The 20,707-nt window shown below is 38.8% G+C and overlaps 1 protein-coding gene across 1 annotated transcript; it reads left to right on the top strand.

Annotated features, from left to right (window-relative positions):
• The first annotated feature begins 4,434 nt into the window (after positions 1-4,434).
• Positions 4,435-16,159, top strand: slc44a1a (solute carrier family 44 member 1a). Its single transcript, XM_004549539.4, has 16 exons — positions 4,435-4,677; positions 4,933-5,019; positions 5,781-5,923; positions 7,875-8,011; positions 8,132-8,228; positions 8,430-8,599; positions 10,159-10,248; positions 10,355-10,497; positions 12,160-12,346; positions 13,552-13,720; positions 13,822-13,978; positions 14,090-14,173; positions 14,262-14,399; positions 14,576-14,812; positions 15,506-15,580; positions 15,713-16,159. The coding sequence occupies exons 1-16, from the start codon at positions 4,654-4,656 to the stop codon at positions 15,731-15,733; spliced, it is 1,959 nt and encodes a 652-aa protein (XP_004549596.2). The 5' UTR covers positions 4,435-4,653; the 3' UTR covers positions 15,734-16,159.
• Positions 16,160-20,707: the final 4,548 nt, after the last annotated feature.

The following is a 20,707-nucleotide window of genomic DNA, read 5'->3' as shown; positions in this document are numbered from 1 at the left end:
AAATGGATGGATGGATGGTATTGTAGGACCTTTACCTTATGATATAAAGCATCTTGATGACTGTTGTTGTGATTTGCTGCTATATGAATAAAATTCAATTGAATTTATCAGAATTTTTCTGAGCTGAATTGAAGTGAATTGCACAGTCACTCACTCAGTCACTCACTCAGTCATCACTCATTCAGTCACTCATTCAGTCATGCTGGTTATGGTGTGTTGGCTTTGTCTCACTGTGCAAAACCAGGCTGATGGAGAGCAGACACACACTCCTGTGTAAATACATAAATAAATAAATTTGACTCTGACTGTCATTCACTGCATCATTCAAAAGCAGGAACCTGCAATGTGTGCTACCGTACCATAGTGGAATATTTATTTAGCCCCAATTCTTTTAAACAACACATATTTTCAAAATATTAAATATATAATAATATATAAATGCTGGAGTTATGGCACATCTGGCCAAATAGGACTACCTGGAAGGGGGATTTGAGTCTTGCATGTATTGCTATGTTTGCTATGGGTGATTGTATTCTTAAAAAGCTACAGTTATATTTAAGTTCCTAATTATAATTGTTTACAATTATTCTATAAACCTTACATTGGCAGAAACAATAAATGCTCTATCTAGCTTCAGAGTATATGTAACCACAGCGAATGCTGAATTTCTTTTTTTCTTTACTTTCACAACTCGCAGTCTTTATATAAAGCCACTTTCAGCTGCTCCCTGACTACAAATGACTACAAATGCAAACAACTTATTCAAAACAAGATAGTGACAGCATCACAAACTGGCATCTTCCATTTCCCAGAAAGTCCCCTCCTAAAAAAACAGCAAACTTTTATTGGTGACCTCATTCTGGAGAAGCAGGCATACTGTAAACAAAAACAGCAGCCAAGAAAGCCATTTCAGTTTTTTTTATTTTATGAGGGGAAGTCCTAAACTATCCAAATAAAGGACTTAAAGAAGGAATTGTAATCTCCACAGAGACCTTTATGAAACTGTTACTTCTGATTGTGACCGTATGAGAGTTACTTGACACTCCTTCTAAAAAACAGCCTTTCTCTACTAAAGCTGATGTTGTTTACAGTTAGGAATGTGAATTTCAAACATCCTGTTTAGGCAGTAACTTTTTCATCTAAGGAAGGACAAAAAATAAGATACAACTTTTTATCTTGATGCTTGATGGCCCAGGTAAAGAAATCACAGAAAGTTGATTCTGTTCACTTGTGCTCTGCGTTTTGAGTGGGAGAAACGTTTCATCACTCATCCAAGTGAGCTCTTCAGTCACTAAAGAAGACTGAAGAAGAGGCTGTAGAAGTGAATGACTGACAAAATGTTTCTCCCACTGAAAAAACAATGTCCAGATGAAAAGAACCAACTTTCTGGGATACAACTTTTTAAGTAAAGGCAGACTATTCCAGTGGTTCTAAAATTACCCAGAGGTTCCTGAACCACAGCTAGTGGGTCTGCATAGCATCTATTCATCGGTTTTCTTGCACTTGTCCATCACTAGGGCGCCATTCATTCTACCTAACACAAGGCACAAAGCAGGGTATACCCTGGACAGGTCGACAACCGTTCATGCTCACAATCATACCTAAGTACAATTTAGAATTGACAATTAATACTGTAAAAGGATCCCAAAACAACTAACGAGAGAAGCCATACAAGCATGGGGTAAACATGCAAAATCCCCACAGAAAGGTTTCAGCCAGGTAGTGAATCCAAACCCAAGACGTTCTTTCAGTGAGGCAATACAGTTAGGTTCCCCCCTGTCAGAGAGGAATGGATCAGGCCCCGCGCTGCACAGCTCTGTTTTGAAGTCGGAACTTTCAGCCAGATTACCTGTCAAATTGGTGTTAGTATTATGAGGCAGCAGAGAGGTCTTGTAAATTTCTCTCCCCTTAAAAAAGTCACTGGCCCCCAAAATTTTGGATCTCAACTTTATAGATCAAAGCCTGGTAAGGTGGTGATGACAGCTGGATTTGATCGGTACACTCTGGCTCAAACACATGCCTCAGAAGCGTATAAGCGTCTGCACCTCAGCATATTGTAACACCTCTGTAGCCTTAAAGTAGCACAAAGAAAGATGAATTCTTACATATACACAAGCTTATACGGTTCTGCAAACACACGGTCATGAGGACTTGATAAAGTTTACCAGATTTATAAAATAAAAGTAAATCTGTCTGTTCTTGAATCATATTTATTTAAACAAGATACAGACAAGTGATAGAATTACTTTACTCGTCTTGGAAGACATTTTGAAATGTAAGCAATTTATCAACGCTTAGTAAAATGCACCAACCTTGCAGGATTCCTTACACAATCCCAAACTGGACAGTGTCTGCGAAGTGAGAAACTGAATATTTATCCTGAAGTCTTGTTGTTCATGAGGAATTACTCTGCATGCTGGACCAGACCCCGTGCAGTCCAAGTTAGTGAGGTACTACACCCTCCCACCCAGAATTCTGCTGAACATATGCAGCACTGGCATTAATTCATCCAGCTGAGAACCAGAAAAAACGTGTTGTCCTTGGACACTGTTGCCACAGCAGCATCAGCAGGAAATACTTCAGACCAAGAGTCAGAAAATGAGGGGCCAGGAGTCGTTTCATCATATGATGAGCGAGACCTCTGAGCAGCTATGTTTCCGCTCCGTGTTCATTTGTGTTTCAGTTCCAAGCGAAACCTCCCTGCATCTGCACCGGTGCTCTTACATACACTTGAAACTGCTATTCGGGTGTTCTGCAGGATCTGAATTAGCTTGCTTTTATTATATGCTGATTTTTACTGAGAATGAAGATTTGCCCCTGTGTTCATATGGATTTCAGAGTTACTAAAATATCTTTATGTGTGAAATTTTACTTTGCAGGAATGTTGAATTTGTCATTTAAGAAAGACTACTCCTACTCACAGTTACTTTTCCTTACAGTCTCCCACCTAGTGTGTTTATTGCAAAATCAGAAGCAAAGCATTTCTTCATCATGATATTGTGTGCGTTCAGTCCACTTGGAAGTCGTGTCTTCAAACCTTCACATTAAGACAGGAAACCTTTTGGGTAATACATTAAACTATGTTATTGTGAACTTGGGCATATTGTAAGCTGTTTGGTTATCAGCTTACAATATGCAAAAAAGTTCAAAGAAAACAAAAATATGACTCACAAAGGGGCAGATTTTCAGGACTACAAAAGTAGTGAAACAAAACACCTCAGACTCTACTGAACTACACCTTGCCCTTACTTGGACTAAATTAGCGTGCATCTGGGATGCTAATTTAGTCCAAGGGTTAGGGTAAGAGTTTGGCTAACCCAGTACAGTGTACAGTGATTCAATCTGAGTAGTCATGAGCTAGAAGGTCTACAAACACCCTATCCTCACATTTAAGCTGAGGCCAAAATTCAAGCGCTGGAGTACTCAAACAGAAGGACTGCAGGTGTTTGCCTGTAATTAATCAGGTAAATACAAGTTGATGGTCTTAATGGGATGACCTTTGCATTTCCTCAATATGTTACATACACATGCTACTTGATTCAGAGCACAAAAGTGAGCGAATTTACCGAGCCGAGCGAGATTGTGAGGTCCATTCGCCAGCTGTACAGACACTCCCTCCCTTCCCCGTCAGAGTGAAACTGCGCACACGACGTGCAGTGGGATAAGTAAACGTTTCAAGTGCTATACAAGCTCACTCATTTTTATACAGTCAAAGAACAGCTTTATCAGTAAATCACTCATTTTTATCACCTGAACATTAACTACCTTTGGAGGCTAAATACCAACCACAGAGGTGGCACACTTACCAGACCGGAAACACACCCGCGTAAGCTTAATTTTATTCTTCATTAAGCCTCAGCACTCATTTCAAAGATATATTTTGTACCACTAGGAAGCACGCGTTATTTGCTGCTATTAAGCTACTTTCATCCACTATTAATCACGACCACAAACAGCAGTTACGTCTTTACTCCAGCAAACGGCGCCAAATTCCACACAAGCCGCTGGCGTGCAAGCCGATGTGCTGCGTTCAGGCACAATGCGACAAATATAGATATTTTTAAGGATTTTTTGTTAATAAAATACCTATTTAGCATTCGTTCGTTTTACTAGATCAATGTGTTGTGGCTAATATTTTATAAGGTCCGGGGGTCCCCAGCTTAAAGTGTTCCTGGATAAGTAGTCAGTGGTCTTTCAGAAGAGTGTGCTTGGTGGTGATTCATGTTTCATGGCTGTGAATGTTTGGTCAACGGATCAAAAAAAAGAATAGAAATTGAAAATTCAGGCTTGGACAAGTTCAAGTGTAGTGACTCGTCTACAAAAATGTCGTGCAAAAGCTCAAAAGCGTCAAGGACACCTTTCATTGTTGCTGCATTGCTAGCTCAGTATTTGGAGTATTTACAGTAGCCCCTAAACGTCGCATACAAAAAGTTGTCTTCTTCCGTGTTTACCTGTAAGTGGAAGGGCGTAAGTGGGTGTTAGCCAAAGGAAGGAAAATCCTGCAAACAAATTCGTGAATTTGCTTCATTGAGGTGGTTAGAGTGAATTAGTGTTTAAAGAGAACTGAACATGAGCCGAAGGAGTTAAGAAATTTAATAAAGTTTAGGCACTTCAAAGTTTTTTCTGTTGAAGTTGTGTACTCGTAGTTCGACGATGGGGTGTTGCGGGAGCACAGAGGTAAGTTAAGCTAAACCTAAGGGCGCTATGGCCGCTTTTAGTTTGAAAAGCCGAACAGCAAAGCTCGTTTAAAGCTCGTGCGCAGCGTTAACGTCACTCTTTGAGCAGCAGAAGCAGCTCTTTGTTTTTGTTACTTCGTCTGGTACCAACGAAGTCGCTAGTTTGCAGATTTTTGGGAGGGCAGTGAGGCAGGTACTTCTGGGCGCTCTCCACAGAAACGGAGTTTTAGGATAACTGTTATTTATGCCTTGGCAGAGTAAACGTGAATGGAAACCGCTGGAGGAGCACAGCTGCACGGATATCCCATGGCTCATCATATTTACACTCTTTTGCATTGGCATGGTAAGTCTTTAGGTGAATGAGAGCATAGGCGTGTGGGTGATTCTGCTGATATTTTAGCCACACGCCAATGCTACCTTTGAGAAAGTTGTGATATCTCCTTGTTTTTTTTTTTTTTATCTAAAACTATTTTATGAGGTGTTGATCACACTTCGCGGTCCTTTACGGAGCCTGCTGTGTAGCTGTGTAATTGTACTTCTCCAATACTTAACAGGTCAGCAGCAACTCATCTAAAAGCAACATCAGTAAGAAACTTAATGAGTGCAGGGTTCATTGCAGGTCTTCTGCATTAACTCATGTCCCTTCTTTGTTGTGCTGGCCAGTTAGTGAGTTAGACAGCAGTGAAGTTGCTGCCTTTCATCAAATAGCTGCTAACCTTTGCAGTAACAGCACTGCTGTATATCCAGTTTGGCAAAAACAGTTTTTGCGAGCTTGAGATTCAGTGATACGGTGATGGCTTTTGAGGCTGAGGTTTGTCGTGTTGTTGAACTGTGCCGTAAGAGGGATTTTTAACATTTAATAAACACTCACTCGTATAAATTTTGTGGCTATGTTGGTCAGATCTGAATATGTAAAAAAAACTCTGTTGTAAATTTAGAACATTTTCAAAAAGTTGAATCAGCATTCTTCAATAAAAAACATAAAGTTTTGCCATCATTAGCATTTATTACAGATTAGATTAGTTTTATTTAATGTGGGCGTACCATTAATAAATTCTATACTAATCTCATGATGATATCATCTTTGATCCGTGTCACCTGCAGGCATGTATTTGTGGCTATCCTATTGCCACCGGAGGTGCCGCCAGACTTGTTTTCGGATATGACAGCTATGGCAATACCTGTGGTAAGAATAACACCAAAATTGAGGGAGTTCCTCTTAGTGGCCGGGACATGACGGAAAACAAGTGAGTCTGATTGGTTACATATGACTTTGCATGCGGCATAGGTTTAGAGTGTTTTTACACTGTACTCATCATTTTCAGCTATGCAGACCCTTTGTTGCAACAGTCTAATTCTTAAGCTCTTTGCATTCCTTGATGAATAGTGTAGTTTATTAGCATACCTTCTTTCTGTATAATTTGCCCAAAGAAAGTCTTAGTTAATGAGATTTTTTTAAAATCACGATTTGTCTTTGAAGTCTTTGATTATATTTCGCGTTTTGGGGTGTAGTTTTCCATCAGCATGCAGCCTGTGGGCCACATTTTACTGAAACAATGGGTCATGCTTTATTGATGGGCTGATTGCCCATGGAGGCTTTGAATAAAAGGCGTTTCTGCTACAAAGAAGGATCTGTCTGACAGAGTAGCAAATGTCACCATCTTTCATTTTCTCACCAGACAGAGAACTCCCAACTGGCATAATAATAACCAAACATGATATACAGATGAGGACAAAATTACTAGCCTGCCTCAAGATTTTCCAAGTCGCTGTTTTTTAAACAGACCAAGGGATTTTCAACATAGCGTTTCTAAACACACTAGTTTTATTTAGAATGCATTAATGATCTGTATTTGCACAAAATAACAGTGTTGTGCCAGGAAAAAAAACCAAAATGACCACGGTCAATATTTAGTCCTCCATCTATTTATTGACGTATAGCACAAACTATTGCTGTGCAATGATGTGCTTTAACTTTATAAAGCGCAAATTTGTAAAATCAAGTTCTAAGAGAAAATCATGATTTATGAACAGTACACAACCTAACCAAGGATTTGAGCTGGCACTTGAGAAAATATGCTAAAAACAAATAAAATCAATTTAGACTGTAGAAGAAGAATTGATACTAAAGGAGCAGGAGATGGATATACAAAGTTATCACAGTTTTTCCAAGTGTAAAGAACTGGAGTGAAAAGGATCATCAAGAAATTGAGAGAGAGCCACACAGTACTGAAGAAACCTGGCAAAGGTAAGAAAACAAAAGCTTTCAAAGACTCTGGAAAGAAAACCATTGAGAGCTGTGTCTAAAGACCCCAGAACAACTGCCAAGACACTGAATGACTTGGCCAAGCTGGGAATCGTAGCCTCAAAGAAGACAATCTCCAGAACTCTGGCCTGCAAGGCTGCAGACCAAGAAAAATGTCTGCAGAAGAGACGCCTTTAAGCCAGATTGAAGCACATTAAAGACAACCCAGTGAAAGATTAAGCATACTAGAAGTGGGTCCTTTGGTCAGATGAGATGAAACTAGAGCTCTTTGGTTATAAAAACTCTCCTTATGTTTGGAGAAAGGAGAAAGAGGCATTAAACCCAAATGCTGTGGAATGCTTTCAGCACAACAACAACCCAAAACGTACGTTGCGCCTGATGAAGAACTACCTCCAGACGAAAGTGAAAGTTATGGACTAGCTGTACAAAGCTCTGACTTTAATCCCATTCCAAATCAGTGGAATGAACTGAAGTCCTACCTCCATCAAATCTGGAGGGATTGAGAGATTTGCCAAAGAAGAATGGGCTGGGATTGCTCAGGAGACGTGTGAGAGTGTCGAAAACTATGACTATGATCTGCAGGAAAGGACACACAACCGACTATTAGCATCTATTAGCATTTTGACTCTTAGTTAGTTACTTTCTTATTTAGTTAGTTTCATTTTTGTGAAATATCTGTGTTCCTATGTGTAAAGCAAAATCATTTAAAAATCTAAAATGAAAGTAGGATGTTCAAAAAAGTAGTTTAAAAATTCCTTGCTCCGTTCAACAGGTCATGGGAAATGTTTTAAAAAGGAAAATTTCATAGTGGGGCTAATATTTCTGTCCTCATCTTAACAGATAGGGTGATATTTTTTTGTCGTTTTGAAGTAAAGGGCAGGAAGTATTTGGTATCGGATGGGCAATAAATCAAATTGTTCTTCCTTTTTTAGGTTTGTTTTCTTTCTCGATCCTTGCAACATTGACTTAATAAACAGGAAGATCAAGTCCATTGCTTTGTGTGTTTCCAAGTGTCCATCTACTGAGCTGACGACATACTCTGATTTAAAGCAGTTTGCGTTGAATAATGGTGAGAAATTTCAGAAGTGCAAGTATTTTACAGAAAAGATTGCTCACCAACATCCTTATAATTGTATGTTGAAGCATTTTGCCAAGTTGAACATGTGATATATTTTTTTCTTTCTGTTAGGCTCGAATCTCTGCTCCTATGATCTTACTCCTACAAGATACACAAGCTATTCATCAGAAAAATCAACCAAGTGTCCAAAGCTGCCTGTTCCACCAAGGTTATCTATCTATCTATCTAGAGATATAGTTCTTTCATTAGTTTTAAATTAATTCATTAATTCTCCTGTACTCTTATTAGCTTAAATACATTCCAGGACCAACAGAAAAATGGTTTTCCACAATTTATCATTTATTTCTTGGAGACCTAGTCATTAGAAATGAATAAAAATCTGTGTTCTGTGTCTTTTTGCTCTTTGCAGTAAATCTGTCCTGCTTTTCCGGCGTTGTATTCCTACGGATATCAGCTGCTACACTCAGTTCGCCAAAGCTTTTATGACATTTGTCAGCGACAACACTGTGTTGCAGCGTGTCATCTCTGGGGTGATGGCCAGCAAAGAGATCATCATAGGACTTTGCATTCTGGCTTTAGGTATAACTCCAGCTTGCAGTATGAGATTTGCTTTTATGATTTCTGCTGCCCCTCTTGCACAGCTCGAATTTCTCACGAGGATTCAGTAAGAAGGAAACCATTGGAAGGGATGCTATTTTTGTCCTGAAAAAACAGGAAATGTTTGAGCGGTTACAGTCGTCGTATCCACTCAAGTTCTGCCCGCAAGCTTTAATTTAAGGTCTGCTTTAACTCATCCCCATGAGACAGAGCTGATCTCATGTCAGCTTCAGACGTCTTTCATCTCAGTTATTTGATGTGCCTCGTTCTGGGGTTTTGGTTTTCAGTGCTACAGGACAGACTTTTTCATGTGATTCAGATTCAGAGCGACTTTCTCTACAATAATAATAATAATAATAATGATTCCTGACAAATAGCCCTCAAATAGTTTTGTAACAGTTGGACAAATATTTGAAACTTACAGATTTAAAAAAAACAACAGATACAGAAGGAAAAACAGTGATTTTCAATAGTATGTAGAGTGGATGTAGCCACATTGCTAAGGCTGTGATTAACATTTGAGTCTTAAGCCTAATTTCTTTATATTTTGCTTCCAGACCTCCTTGTATTTTTTTAAGTGATCTTGAGCAGTGGTTCTCCAAGCTTTCTGGGGGTTTTTTTTTTTTTCAAAGCTTTTCTTTGGACATTGGCTGCTTTTTCCCACATTTTCACTCCAGCTCTTGTACCTGACCATTTTCAGTAATATTTTCTTTTTGGTGAGCTGCTTAAAACTGACCTACAAATCATTCCAGTGCAAAAGCAGCACCTAACTCAAGGGCTTTCCAGTGTTGTGTCTACACATACAAAACCAATTTTCTAACTGTAGCTTTAAAACCACTGACCTTCTGACTTGTGGATGACCCTGTCTGTCCCATGAGCCACAGGTGCACCGATCAGCTTGTTGCAGAAATATGCAATTTGTTCCTGTTTCTTTAGTTGAATCAAAGAAAAATGCCACATATAACAAAGTCTGACAGATATAAAATAGTATAGAAAGAAAAGGGAGCAAAAAGCAGCCAACATTCAAAGGAACAGCTTTGAATATCCTCTAAGAACCCTGGAGAACTATTCACTTTGGCCTGTGATGCTCCTGATAACCATGCCTCTGCTGTCTATCACAGTGCTCCTTATTCCTCTATAGCCAGTAGCTATGTTTATGTTGTTTTACATTTAGTTTAACTTTCAGTTTGGTTTGTGTTTTAAAATTATAAGTTTTCATTAGTTAGGTTAAATAGCTTTTTTAAAATTATGTCGTGTCTTTTTTCAGAAGAGATAAAATACAAAATGTTTGTTTTTGTTCAACCTAATTTTCTCATGCTTGGTTTATGGTTTATAACATGGAGGGAAAAATGTTTTTGATATGCCATGTGTCTGAACCGTGACCAGCAATATCCCAAACAACTAAAAAAAAAGTTTTTTTGTATTATAAAACTATACATGCTGCATTTCCGTGTTAGTTAGGCTGCAGATATTTAGGCATTTCTCTTGTTAACATTGTTTTCTGTACTCACGTGATGTCGTCTGTTATTTCTCTGATGCAGTTCTCTCTTTGATCATGATGGTCGTCATTCGTTACATCTCCCAATTGCTGGTGTGGATTCTCACAGTTCTGGTGATCATCGGCTCCACAGGTAACATCTTTTAATCCGACGCTCTGAGTCACAGCAACAGAACATTATAGTTTATCTGCTTTAAAAAAAAAAGAAGCAACATTTACGTGGGTATGATCTTTTACAGGTGGGACGGGCGTTCTGTGGTGGTTCTACGTAGACCACAGAAAGGCTCTCAACAGTAACACCACATCAGTGTTTGGAAAAGAAGTGGCATCGGATAATGTTAAGGCTTTGCTTTTCTATGCCATTGGTGCTACTATTTTCACGGTAGGTACACATACGTGGATGCTTTGCTATATATTTACAGTTTAAGAAATGCAGTGATTCAGAAGAATGAAATATATACAGTGGGGCAAAAAAGTATTTAGTCAGCCACCGATTGTGCAAGTTCCCCCACTTAAAATGATGACAGAGGTCAGTAATTTGCACCAGAGGTACACTTCAACTGTGAGAGACAGAATGTGAAAAAAAAATCCATGAATCCACATGGTAGGATTTGTAAAGAATTTATTCGTAAATCAGGGTGGAAAATAAGTATTTGGTCACCTCAAATAAGGAAAATCTCTGGCTCTCACAGACCTGTAACGTCTTCTGTAAGAAGCTTTTCTGTCCCCCACTCGTTACCTGTATGAATGGCACCTGTTTGAACTCATCATCTGTATAAAAGACACCTGTCCACAGCCTCAAACAGTCAGACTCCAAACTCCGCCATGGCCAAGACCAAAGAGCTTTCGAAGGACACCAGGAAAAGTATTGTAGACCTGCACCAGACTGGGAAGAGTGAATCTACAATAGGCAAGCAGCTTGGTGTGAAAAAATCAACTGTGGGAGCAATCATCAGAAAATGGAAGACATACAAGACCACTGATAATCTCCCTCGATCTGGGGCTCCACGCAAGATCTCATCCCGTGGGGTCAAAATGATCATGAGAACGGTGAGCAAAGATCCCAGAACCACACGGGGGGACCTGGTGAATGACCTGCAGAGAGCTGGGACCAAAGTAACAAAGGTCACCATCAGTAACACACTACAACGGCAGGGAATCAAATCCCGCAGTGCCAGACGTGTTCCGCTGCTGAAGCCAGTGCATGTCCAGGCCCGTCTGAAGTTTGCCAGAGAGCACATGGATGATACAGCAGAGGATTGGGAGAATGTCATGTGGTCAGATGAAACCAAAGTAGAACTTTTTGGTATAAACTCAACTCGTCGTGTTTGGAGGAAGAAGAATACTGAGTTGCATCCCAAGAACACCATACCTACTGTGAAGCATGGGGGTGGAAACATCATGCTATGGGGCTGTTTTTCTGCCAAGGGGACAGGACGACTGATCCGTGTTAAGGACAGAATGAATGGGGCCATGTATCGTGAGATTTTGAGACAAAACCTCCTTCCATCAGTGAGAACTTTGAAGATGAAACGAGGCTGGGTCTTGTGGCGGGAGTTGAAAGTCCGTGTTGCTCGGCGACAGCCCCAAAACATCACTGCTCTCGAGAAGATCTGCATGGAGGAATGGGCCAAAATACCAGCTACTGTGTGTGCAAACCTGGTAAAGACCTATAGTAAACGTTTGACCTCTGTTATTGCCAACAAAGGTTATGTTACAAAGTATTGAGTTGTATTTTTGTTATTGACCAAATACTTATTTTCCACCCTGATTTACGAATAAATTCTTTACAAATCCTACCATGTGGATTCATGGATTTTTTTTCACATTCTGTCTCTCACAGTTGAAGTGTACCTCTGGTGCAAATTACTGACCTCTGTCATCATTTTAGGTGGGGGAACTTGCACAATCGGTGGCTGACTAAATACTTTTTTGCCCCACTGTACATGTAACATTGTAACATGTTTCTGCTGGTATTAGAGAGAAAAAAAATCACAATTATCATCAAACTGAACACCTCCACTGAACTTGTGAAACGCTTCAGGTTGTTCTCCTGCTGGTGATGTTCTTCATGAGGAAGCGTGTGGCTCTCACCATCTCCCTGTTCCATGTGGCGGGTAAGGTGTTCATCCATCTTCCCCTGCTGGTCCTGCAGCCTTTCTGGACTTTCCTTTGCCTCATACTCTTCTGGATCTACTGGATTGGTGTGCTTCTCTTCCTCGGGACAACAGGTTAGAAGAAAGGCCTATCGGAGACCACAGTTTTAGTTTCTTTTTTATGTGTCTGTTTGTCATTATTGAGAATTCTTTGAGTTGCTGTTTGCTTCAGTTTGTGTATTGACATTGCAATGCACCAGTTTTTTTTTTCTAGCGTCAGATGAGTTCAAGCAAGCGGAATATTAATTGTCGCATTGTGACATTTTGTCTTTGTTTTGTGGCATGACTGCACTCCCACATTCGGAGTCTTGTGCAAGTCTCGTGATGTGGGAGAACGGACAAAGAAAGAACCACTTCTTCCTTCTCCTCATTCTCTTTTTCACAGCGGATTTTAAATAGTATTTAAATGAAAGGTCAGCACAAGAGCAGCAATTCAGTTGATTTCAGTTTGCACAATTTAAAAGTACACACACAAGACAAATAACATACTGTGAAGGAGTAATAAAATAATCCAGTGGCTTTATCTGAAAGTCTTTTGTACTCCTAGTAATGTCAAACTAGGAGTACAAAAGTTTTGTGAATGATCCTCAGTAAGTGTACATTAATAAAGGAGCATTAGTTGGTACACATGGGTTCATAGCTGTCCAGCAGAAATGAGACACATCTCTATGAATGATGTTTTAAAAGTGGTTACAAAGTATTTTAAATACTGCTTGTAACTTTTAAGTGGAATGTGTTTTTAATAAATCAGAGGGAAACAGTTTATAATTTAGGACTCTTAAATCTTCTAGAAAAAAAATCTAGAAAATAGATCTCTGGAAGTAAGGAATTTAGGGAAAGAATGATGTGACACTTGACAAGCAAGTAAGAACGTAGCTGTGCGGTAAAATGGTGAAGTCTTGAATTGTTTATTTGTTTTATTTGGCAATTACCAAAATCATTGCCTATGTTTCCGTTGGGGATAATCCACCAATAGTCTCAAGCTCTTTAATCAAAATGAAATTCTTAATGCTAAAATCTAATTCCTGTGGTTTTAATTGCAGCTGCTCAGTGGCTTTGTGTCTTTTACAGTAAAGTAGGCTGTTACATGCATGACATCACTGTGTGGCTTTCATTTCTGTTGTAGTTACTAGCATTTCATATGCATATCATTGAATCAAACCTGCATCTTATTAAACTCCAGTGATTGGCTGGCAGCAAAATGAATGAAAAAACTGCAACATTCATATTAAAGCAACTGAAAGTCATGCTGGGTTTTTGTTTTTGTTTTCCCCTCATAGGAACACCAGTAAAAAACAACTCTACAGGTGTGGTTGGGTATGAAATGCAAGGGCCTCTCCAGTTCCTGGTGTGGTATCACGTCGTGGGTCTCATCTGGATCAGTGAGTTCATCCTTGCCTTCCAGCAGATGACTATTGCTGGAGCTGTGGTCACCTACTATTTCACAAGGTACAAAAGAAGTAACAGACAGCACTTTGGGTTTAATCTCACTAGATGCTTAATGCTGCATTAGCTGATTGTAAGGTTCTTCTGTATTTGTTTAACTTAAGGAACAAGTCCCAGATGCCAGCAACTCCTATCATTTCCTCTATGGCACGTACTATCCGCTACCACCTGGGTACTTTGGCCAAAGGCTCCTTCATCATCACACTTGTTAAGATCCCTCGTCTAATCCTGACATACATCCACAGTCAGCTCAAAGGAAAGGTGAGCTTTAAAAGTCATGTTTAAAGCTCTTAAATTATATTATAATACATATTCTAAAACTTTTCATCTTTGTACATGGATTGCATTTTGTTTTTGTCTGTTTTTTAATAGGAAAATGCCTGTGCCCGTTGCATGGTAAAAGCCTGTGTCTGCTGTCTGTGGTGCCTTGAGAAGTGTTTAGCATACTTGAATCAAGTAAGAACTCACATTTTAATGAACTGTATGTTGTGTGTAGATTATCCCAAGTATTTACCGTCTGCATTTCAATGTCAAATGATTTCAGAACGCTTACACAGCCACAGCCATCAACAGCACAAGTTTTTGCACCTCAGCTCGTGAAGCTTTCCTTATCCTGGTGGAGAACGCACTCAGAGTAGCCGCCATTAACACTGTCGGCGACTTTGTCCTCTTCTTGGGAAAGGTACCAAATGTATCAAATAACTAAGTTTGAAAGCTGACGTTATCAACACATGTCAACATGTCTGTGTTTTCATAACTTGTTTGCTCTGCCCCCACGTTGCCTAGACGTACATTTTTGGTCCACTTTAACACTTGTTGAGGTGTGTTTTCTAACCAGCTGTGTGTCTTCATTCTCAGATTCTTATCGTCTCCTGCACAGCTTTTGCTGGCGTTCTGGCTCTGAACTACCAGAGGGACTACACGGTGTGGGTGCTGCCTCTCCTCATCGTCTGTGTCTTTGCCTTCCTGGTGGCCCATTGCTTCCTTTCTGTGTTTGAAAATGTGGTCGATGTCCTATTTCTGTGCTTCGCTGTGGACACAAAGTATAATGATGGCAGCCCTGGGCGAGAGTACTACATGGACAAGGCGTTAATGGTGAGATGAGGGATTGTTCTTTATCTGAGGTCCTTTTTTATTTTATTTGAGAATATGAAGTAACAGAAGACTGGAGACATTCTGTGCTCATGTCAAAATAGGCAGGAGGTTAAGGTGTATAGCAAACCTTTGCAATTGTTCTGTCTCTCTAAAATAGACAGGTAGCCAATCATGCTTATATTCACACCTACGACCAATTTAGACCCACCAGTTAAACCAACATGTTTGTCTTTGGACTGTGGGAGGAAGCCGGAGCGTCCAGAGAGAACCAAGGCATGGGGAGAACATGCAATCCACAAAATAACTTTTCTAAAAAAGAAAAAAAGTATCTTTGATTGATATTGGCAGTTCAGATACTGTTTACCCAAAACACTTAACAACCCCCCAAACAAAACTGGCCTTCTACTCCTGGACTCCATGGAAAGACATTTCTCCTGCCACTTAATCCCTCTAACCCTACATGGCGTTTTGTAAAAATTACTATATTGTTTTACTTGAATATGTGAATAAGATTAAAAACTTCTAATTACTAATATTGATTTCTTAGACATTTTCTTTTAAATTTATAACTTTTTGGCTTTGAGTCGCAGTGTTTGCTCAAATGTTTTCTCATTTGCTTTTTAACCTTGCAAGAAGATTATTTTGACCTAAGAGTTAAATCATTTTTGTATAACTCTTTGTTCCCCTTTTCAGGAATTTGTTGAAAACAGTAAAAAAATGGGTTGGAAAAAGCCAGATGATGGAGATGGTCGTGAGATGAAGCCCATGGTGAGCTGAAAATTTGTTTACAATCCTGGAACGAAAGATCCAATAAGTAAATAAGCTAACCACTGCTGTAGGTTTGGGTTTTGCATGCCAGATGATGTAAAAGTGGAGTGTTTTTGTTTGCTTTTCTTGCAGGCACGTGGGACTTCAGCTTGATACTGTGTCAAACATCTAAAACCACATCTCCAATTTTTAACTCAGAGGTTGCCAGCGTCACACTGCAGGGACATCCACCAGATAGATAACAACTGACTTTGTACAGAAGTTTTACATAGTTTTGCAGAAGATGTTTCTTAATGTTTATTTTTCAAAAAGATTGTATGAGAATGTAAAGTTTGCCTCTAATGTAACATGTTTATTTGGGTTTATGTTTTTGTTATTAATAATAGGATGGCTTTTTTTCCCTCACATATGTGGGTTTCCCTTGTGGAATTTTAAGTAATATGATGGTTTAACGTGTTTGATAAAAAACAGCTACCATTTGGATGTTTGAGTGTACCTTTTTAAACTGGTGGCTAACTATGTTACAATGCATAAACTGTTCATGATGTTTGTGACTTATTAAATTTTATACCAAAATAACACAGCAGAGTTTTATTTATCTATTTTATCTGTTTATTTATTGTTTTTTTTCGTTGCCCACAACCACAGGACTAAATCAAATGTTGATCAGCTCATCAGCCACAATCACTTGCAGGCAACCTTTGTGATTGTCAGCTTAATCAGTCAGTTCAAGTGAAAAGAAGTAACAAATGAAGATGATCAATTTTAAACTTGTCCTTTAGAGGAGAGCTCATTTGTTGTGGTTGTAAATGAGTGTTATCAATAGATGGCATCATGGGAAACATTTAGGAAATAGCACTTAATAATGCTCATAGATATCGGGAGCTGTCACAGTAAGTCCAAATTCTGTACTATGGAATAGTTAGCGTCGATCCATGTTTAAAAATCGTGTCAGACTATCACATTCATTTTCCCAAATCTTGAACACTCCTGGTGTTGGCTGTTCATGTACAAGAATGTTCCAGACGGACAAAAAAAAGGTGACAAGTTCATTCAAGTGTTAAATAAAAGATTTCTTATTTGTATTAATTTTATATTTGGGCTTTAAAAGAAAACACAATTTATACAGTTTTACTCATTTACCTTCTGTTGTCAACATTTGCAGTTCCATCAATTAAAGAGTATTCTATAAAACAGTAACGAACCGCTAACAAAGGGCCAAACAATCAGCTGTAGTTTCTAACTTTCATCACCAGAGGGCAGCAAATTTCTTAAAATGATTGCATCTCAGTTGTAAATACAGTGTAAGATGCTACCATAACCCTCCTAATATAGGAAAATTACACTACTGAGACAAAATTCTTGAACTACCCCTTATTTTTTCATATTTTACAAGGAAAATGTAAATTAGGTGCAGCAGTTTATTGAAGCAATTATACAAATATACACAGAAATACAGTATATGAGGGAAAAATGGTTTGTACAGTTCTAAAAAAATTGAACATCAGTATTTGTATGACTATTCTGTAACATAGCCTTTAACTCTCAGGCAAGCTTCTTGTAATTTCATCTCATGTCTTCAGGAATAGTTCAATGGATTTTGACAAAATCCCCAACACCCCTGGCTGAAATCCAAACCATGACAGAGCCTCCACCAGGTTTTACAGATAGTACACACTCACTGTTTCACCTCTGTCCTGACTTTGTCTCTACAGACGGAATCAAACCAGTCATCAATCAAATCAAGTTTGGATTGATCACTCCATAAGACTTGTGTAATTTGGCACACCTGAGTCTTTTCTCCTTGTTTTACTTCGTAAGATCAGCTTCTTGACAGCCATGCTTCCACTGAGACCAACCAAGCAGATGGATCAACTAAAGGGTCAGATACATCTGACCTGATACATCAGGTCCTGTGTCAGGTCTTTGCTGTCAGCCCCCACTTTCTTAAGGACATGACTTTCAGGCACTGTTCGTCTGCTCTAGGTATTTGTTTTCAGGCCTGCTGCTTCTTTGGCCTCCACTTGTCCAGTTTCCTCATTTTTTTGACGACACTGCGTACCATACAGAGATATGACACGTTTTCATCACTGGTTGATGCCTTGTGTTAGGGGACCTTGTTTGCTTGAATGATTTATTGGTCAGTGTTAGGTGTCCTCAGATCCACTTAGAGAAAAAAAGATTAATATTTTGATTTCTCATAAAGTGATAAAATATTTAGTAACTTTAAATTAAACATATTTAATTTGTTACTAATCTGTAACTAATCACGTGTCACTATTTATTGTATTTTGTATTATAATTTATGTATTTCTACATGTTCATGTATCAAAATGTAGTTTAAAATGAGTAGCCAATTAGATTTTTTTTTTTATCCCAGATTTTTAACTTTGCAGGTAAATTATGACACTTTGTTGATTAGAAATATTTGTGATCACCATGGAAGCAGACTATCCTGCCATAAATCTGCTTATTAGTCCTCCTCCTATTGATGTATAGATTACATGTCCTCCAATTGAGTGCTGAACAGCCAAGAATCAAACCACTAAGCAGTTAGAAGTTATTGATGAGAAAGCTCTTTCTGCGCATTGCTGTCCACCTCTATAAAATGCAGGAATCCAGAGGAAAACAGCTCGATGCATGGTGGTGAGTCACACTGAAGTGATTTCTGTATAGAGCCATTCCCAGAAGCTTTTTGTTGCAGGATAGAAAAAAGCCTGGATAGATTTTCTTCTTATTATTGGTGTTTCTGGTTTGGAATTATCGAAAAATTGTCATTCTGTGCATTGATCCAAATCAGTCGCTTTTCACTTGATCTAAGAAGATAGGTTTTACTGATACGATGATATGATGACTGATATGATTTACACATTATTTTTTGTGTTTTTCACTTATACTCACCATGAATAAAAAGGTGCTTACTGTAAAGAAACTGCAGTGCTCCCAGTATTGACTGCAGTATTGAATGCAAGAAATAATTACTTGCCTCTTGATCTTGATTCAAAACCTAAAGTGAATGGTTTATAATCATTAAGGGGAAGGCAAGGCAAGGCAAGTTTATTTGTATAGCACAATTCAACAACAAGGTGATTCAAAGTGCTTTACAGAGACATTAGAAACAAGAACAAATAAAAAGCATGATTTAAAATTGAATAAAACAAGCAAATAAACTAACTAACTAATTAACAAACAAACAAACAACAGTATATAAAATCAAAACAGATAAAATCAGAACAGTAGATAAAATCAGTAGTTAAATGTAAGTTTTGACATTTAAGCTTAAAGTGTGGATTTGGTGCTTTATTCAAATGCAGCTGAGAATAGGTGAGTCTTCAACCTGGATTTAAATAAACTGAGTGTTTCAGCTGATCTGAGGCTTTCTGGGAGTTTGTTCCAGATATAAGGAGCATAAAAGCTGAATGCAGCTTCTCCGTGTCTGGTTCTGACTCTGGGAACTGATAAAAGACCGGATCCAGATGACCTGAGGGATCTGGAAGGTTCATACTGGGTCAGGAGGTCATTGATGTATTTTGGTCCTAAACCATTCAGAGCTTTATAGGCCAGCATCAGAACTTTAAAGTCTATCCTCTGACGGACAGGCAGCCAGTGTAAGGACCTCAGAGCTGGACTGATGTGGTCCACTTTTTTGGTCTTAGTGAGGACTCGAGCAGCAGAGTTCTGAATGAGCTGTAGTTGTCTGACTGATTTTTTAGGTAGACCTGTAAAGATGCTGTTACAGTAATCAAGCCTACTAAAGATGAATGCATGGACTAGTTTTTCCAGGTCCTGTTGAGACATCAGATCTTTTATCCTTGATATATTCTTGAGGTGATAGTAAGCTGACTTTGTTATTGTCTTAATGTGTTTTTCTAAGTTTAGGTCTGCATCCATCACTACACCCAAATTTCTCGCCTGGTTTGTGGTTTTTAGATGTATAGATTGAAGTTCTCTGGTGACCTGTAATCGTTTTTCTTTGGCGCCAAAGACTATTACCTCAGTTTTGTTTTTGTTTAGCTGGAGAAAATTGTGGCACAACCAGTCATTGATTTCCTCAATGCATTTACCAAGAGCCTGTACAGGGCCTCGGTCTCCTGGTGACATTGTGATATATATTTGTGTGTCATCTGCATAGCTGTGATAGTTTATTTTGTTGTTGTTTATAATCTGTGCCAGTGGGAGCATGTAGATGTTAAACAGAAGGGGTCCCAAGATGGAACCTTGGGGAACTCCACATGTGATACTTGTCTGCTCAGATGTGAAGTTACCTATTGATACAAAGTATTTCCTGTTTTCTACGTATGTTTTGAAACAGTTTAGTACAGTTCCTGAAAGACCTGTCCAGTTCTCCAGTCGTTTGAGTAATATGTTGTGGTCAACTGTATCAAATGCTGCACTGAGATCCAGTAAAACTAGGACTGACATTTTTCCACTGTCTGTATTCAGACATATGTCATTAAACACTTTGGTCAGAGCGGTTTCAGTGCTGTGGTTCTGTCTAAAACCTGACTGGAAGGCATCGTAGCAATTATTCTGTTTTAAGAAGTAACTGAGCTGTTGGGAAACTGCTTTTTCAATGATCTTACTTAAAAACGGGAGATTTGAGATCAGCCTGTAGTTGTTCATTTGTGTCTTGTCAAGATAAGATTAAACTTGTATTGCTCCTCTCTGATGTGGACACTGACTCAGGCACAGTATATACGTGTGTGTGTGTGTGTGTGTCTTCCAGAGTATGTGATGAACAACAGTGATTTAACCATTAAGCTGAGCTATACTGCCTCCTCAGCAGCTTGCCCTGAAAGCTCAACTCAGGTATTTCCAGTTGATCCCATTTCGTATGCAAACAAAGAAGAGTACCCTACAATACCACTGTAGAAATGAACACAGAGTAGGACTATTAAAAAACATACAGAGAGCAAAAGATCATAACCATCATTGACATATCACACTTAACTACCTTATTATTTATTTGAACTTATTCATATATGTAGTTTTATGCAGGAGCTTTACATAATTGCTATGAACCAAAAGCCCTGCTTTCAGACTGCTCTCTCAGTTTCAGAGCATTTTTTCCACTCTTGGCTATGTGTGATGTCAGTGAGAGGCAATGCCTTATATGGTTGCCTAAAA

This window comes from Maylandia zebra, linkage group LG6 (assembly GCF_041146795.1).
Source record: "Maylandia zebra isolate NMK-2024a linkage group LG6, Mzebra_GT3a, whole genome shotgun sequence".
NCBI classification, from domain to species: Eukaryota; Metazoa; Chordata; class Actinopteri; order Cichliformes; family Cichlidae; genus Maylandia; species Maylandia zebra.
This window is presented reverse-complemented; position numbering and strand designations above follow the sequence as displayed.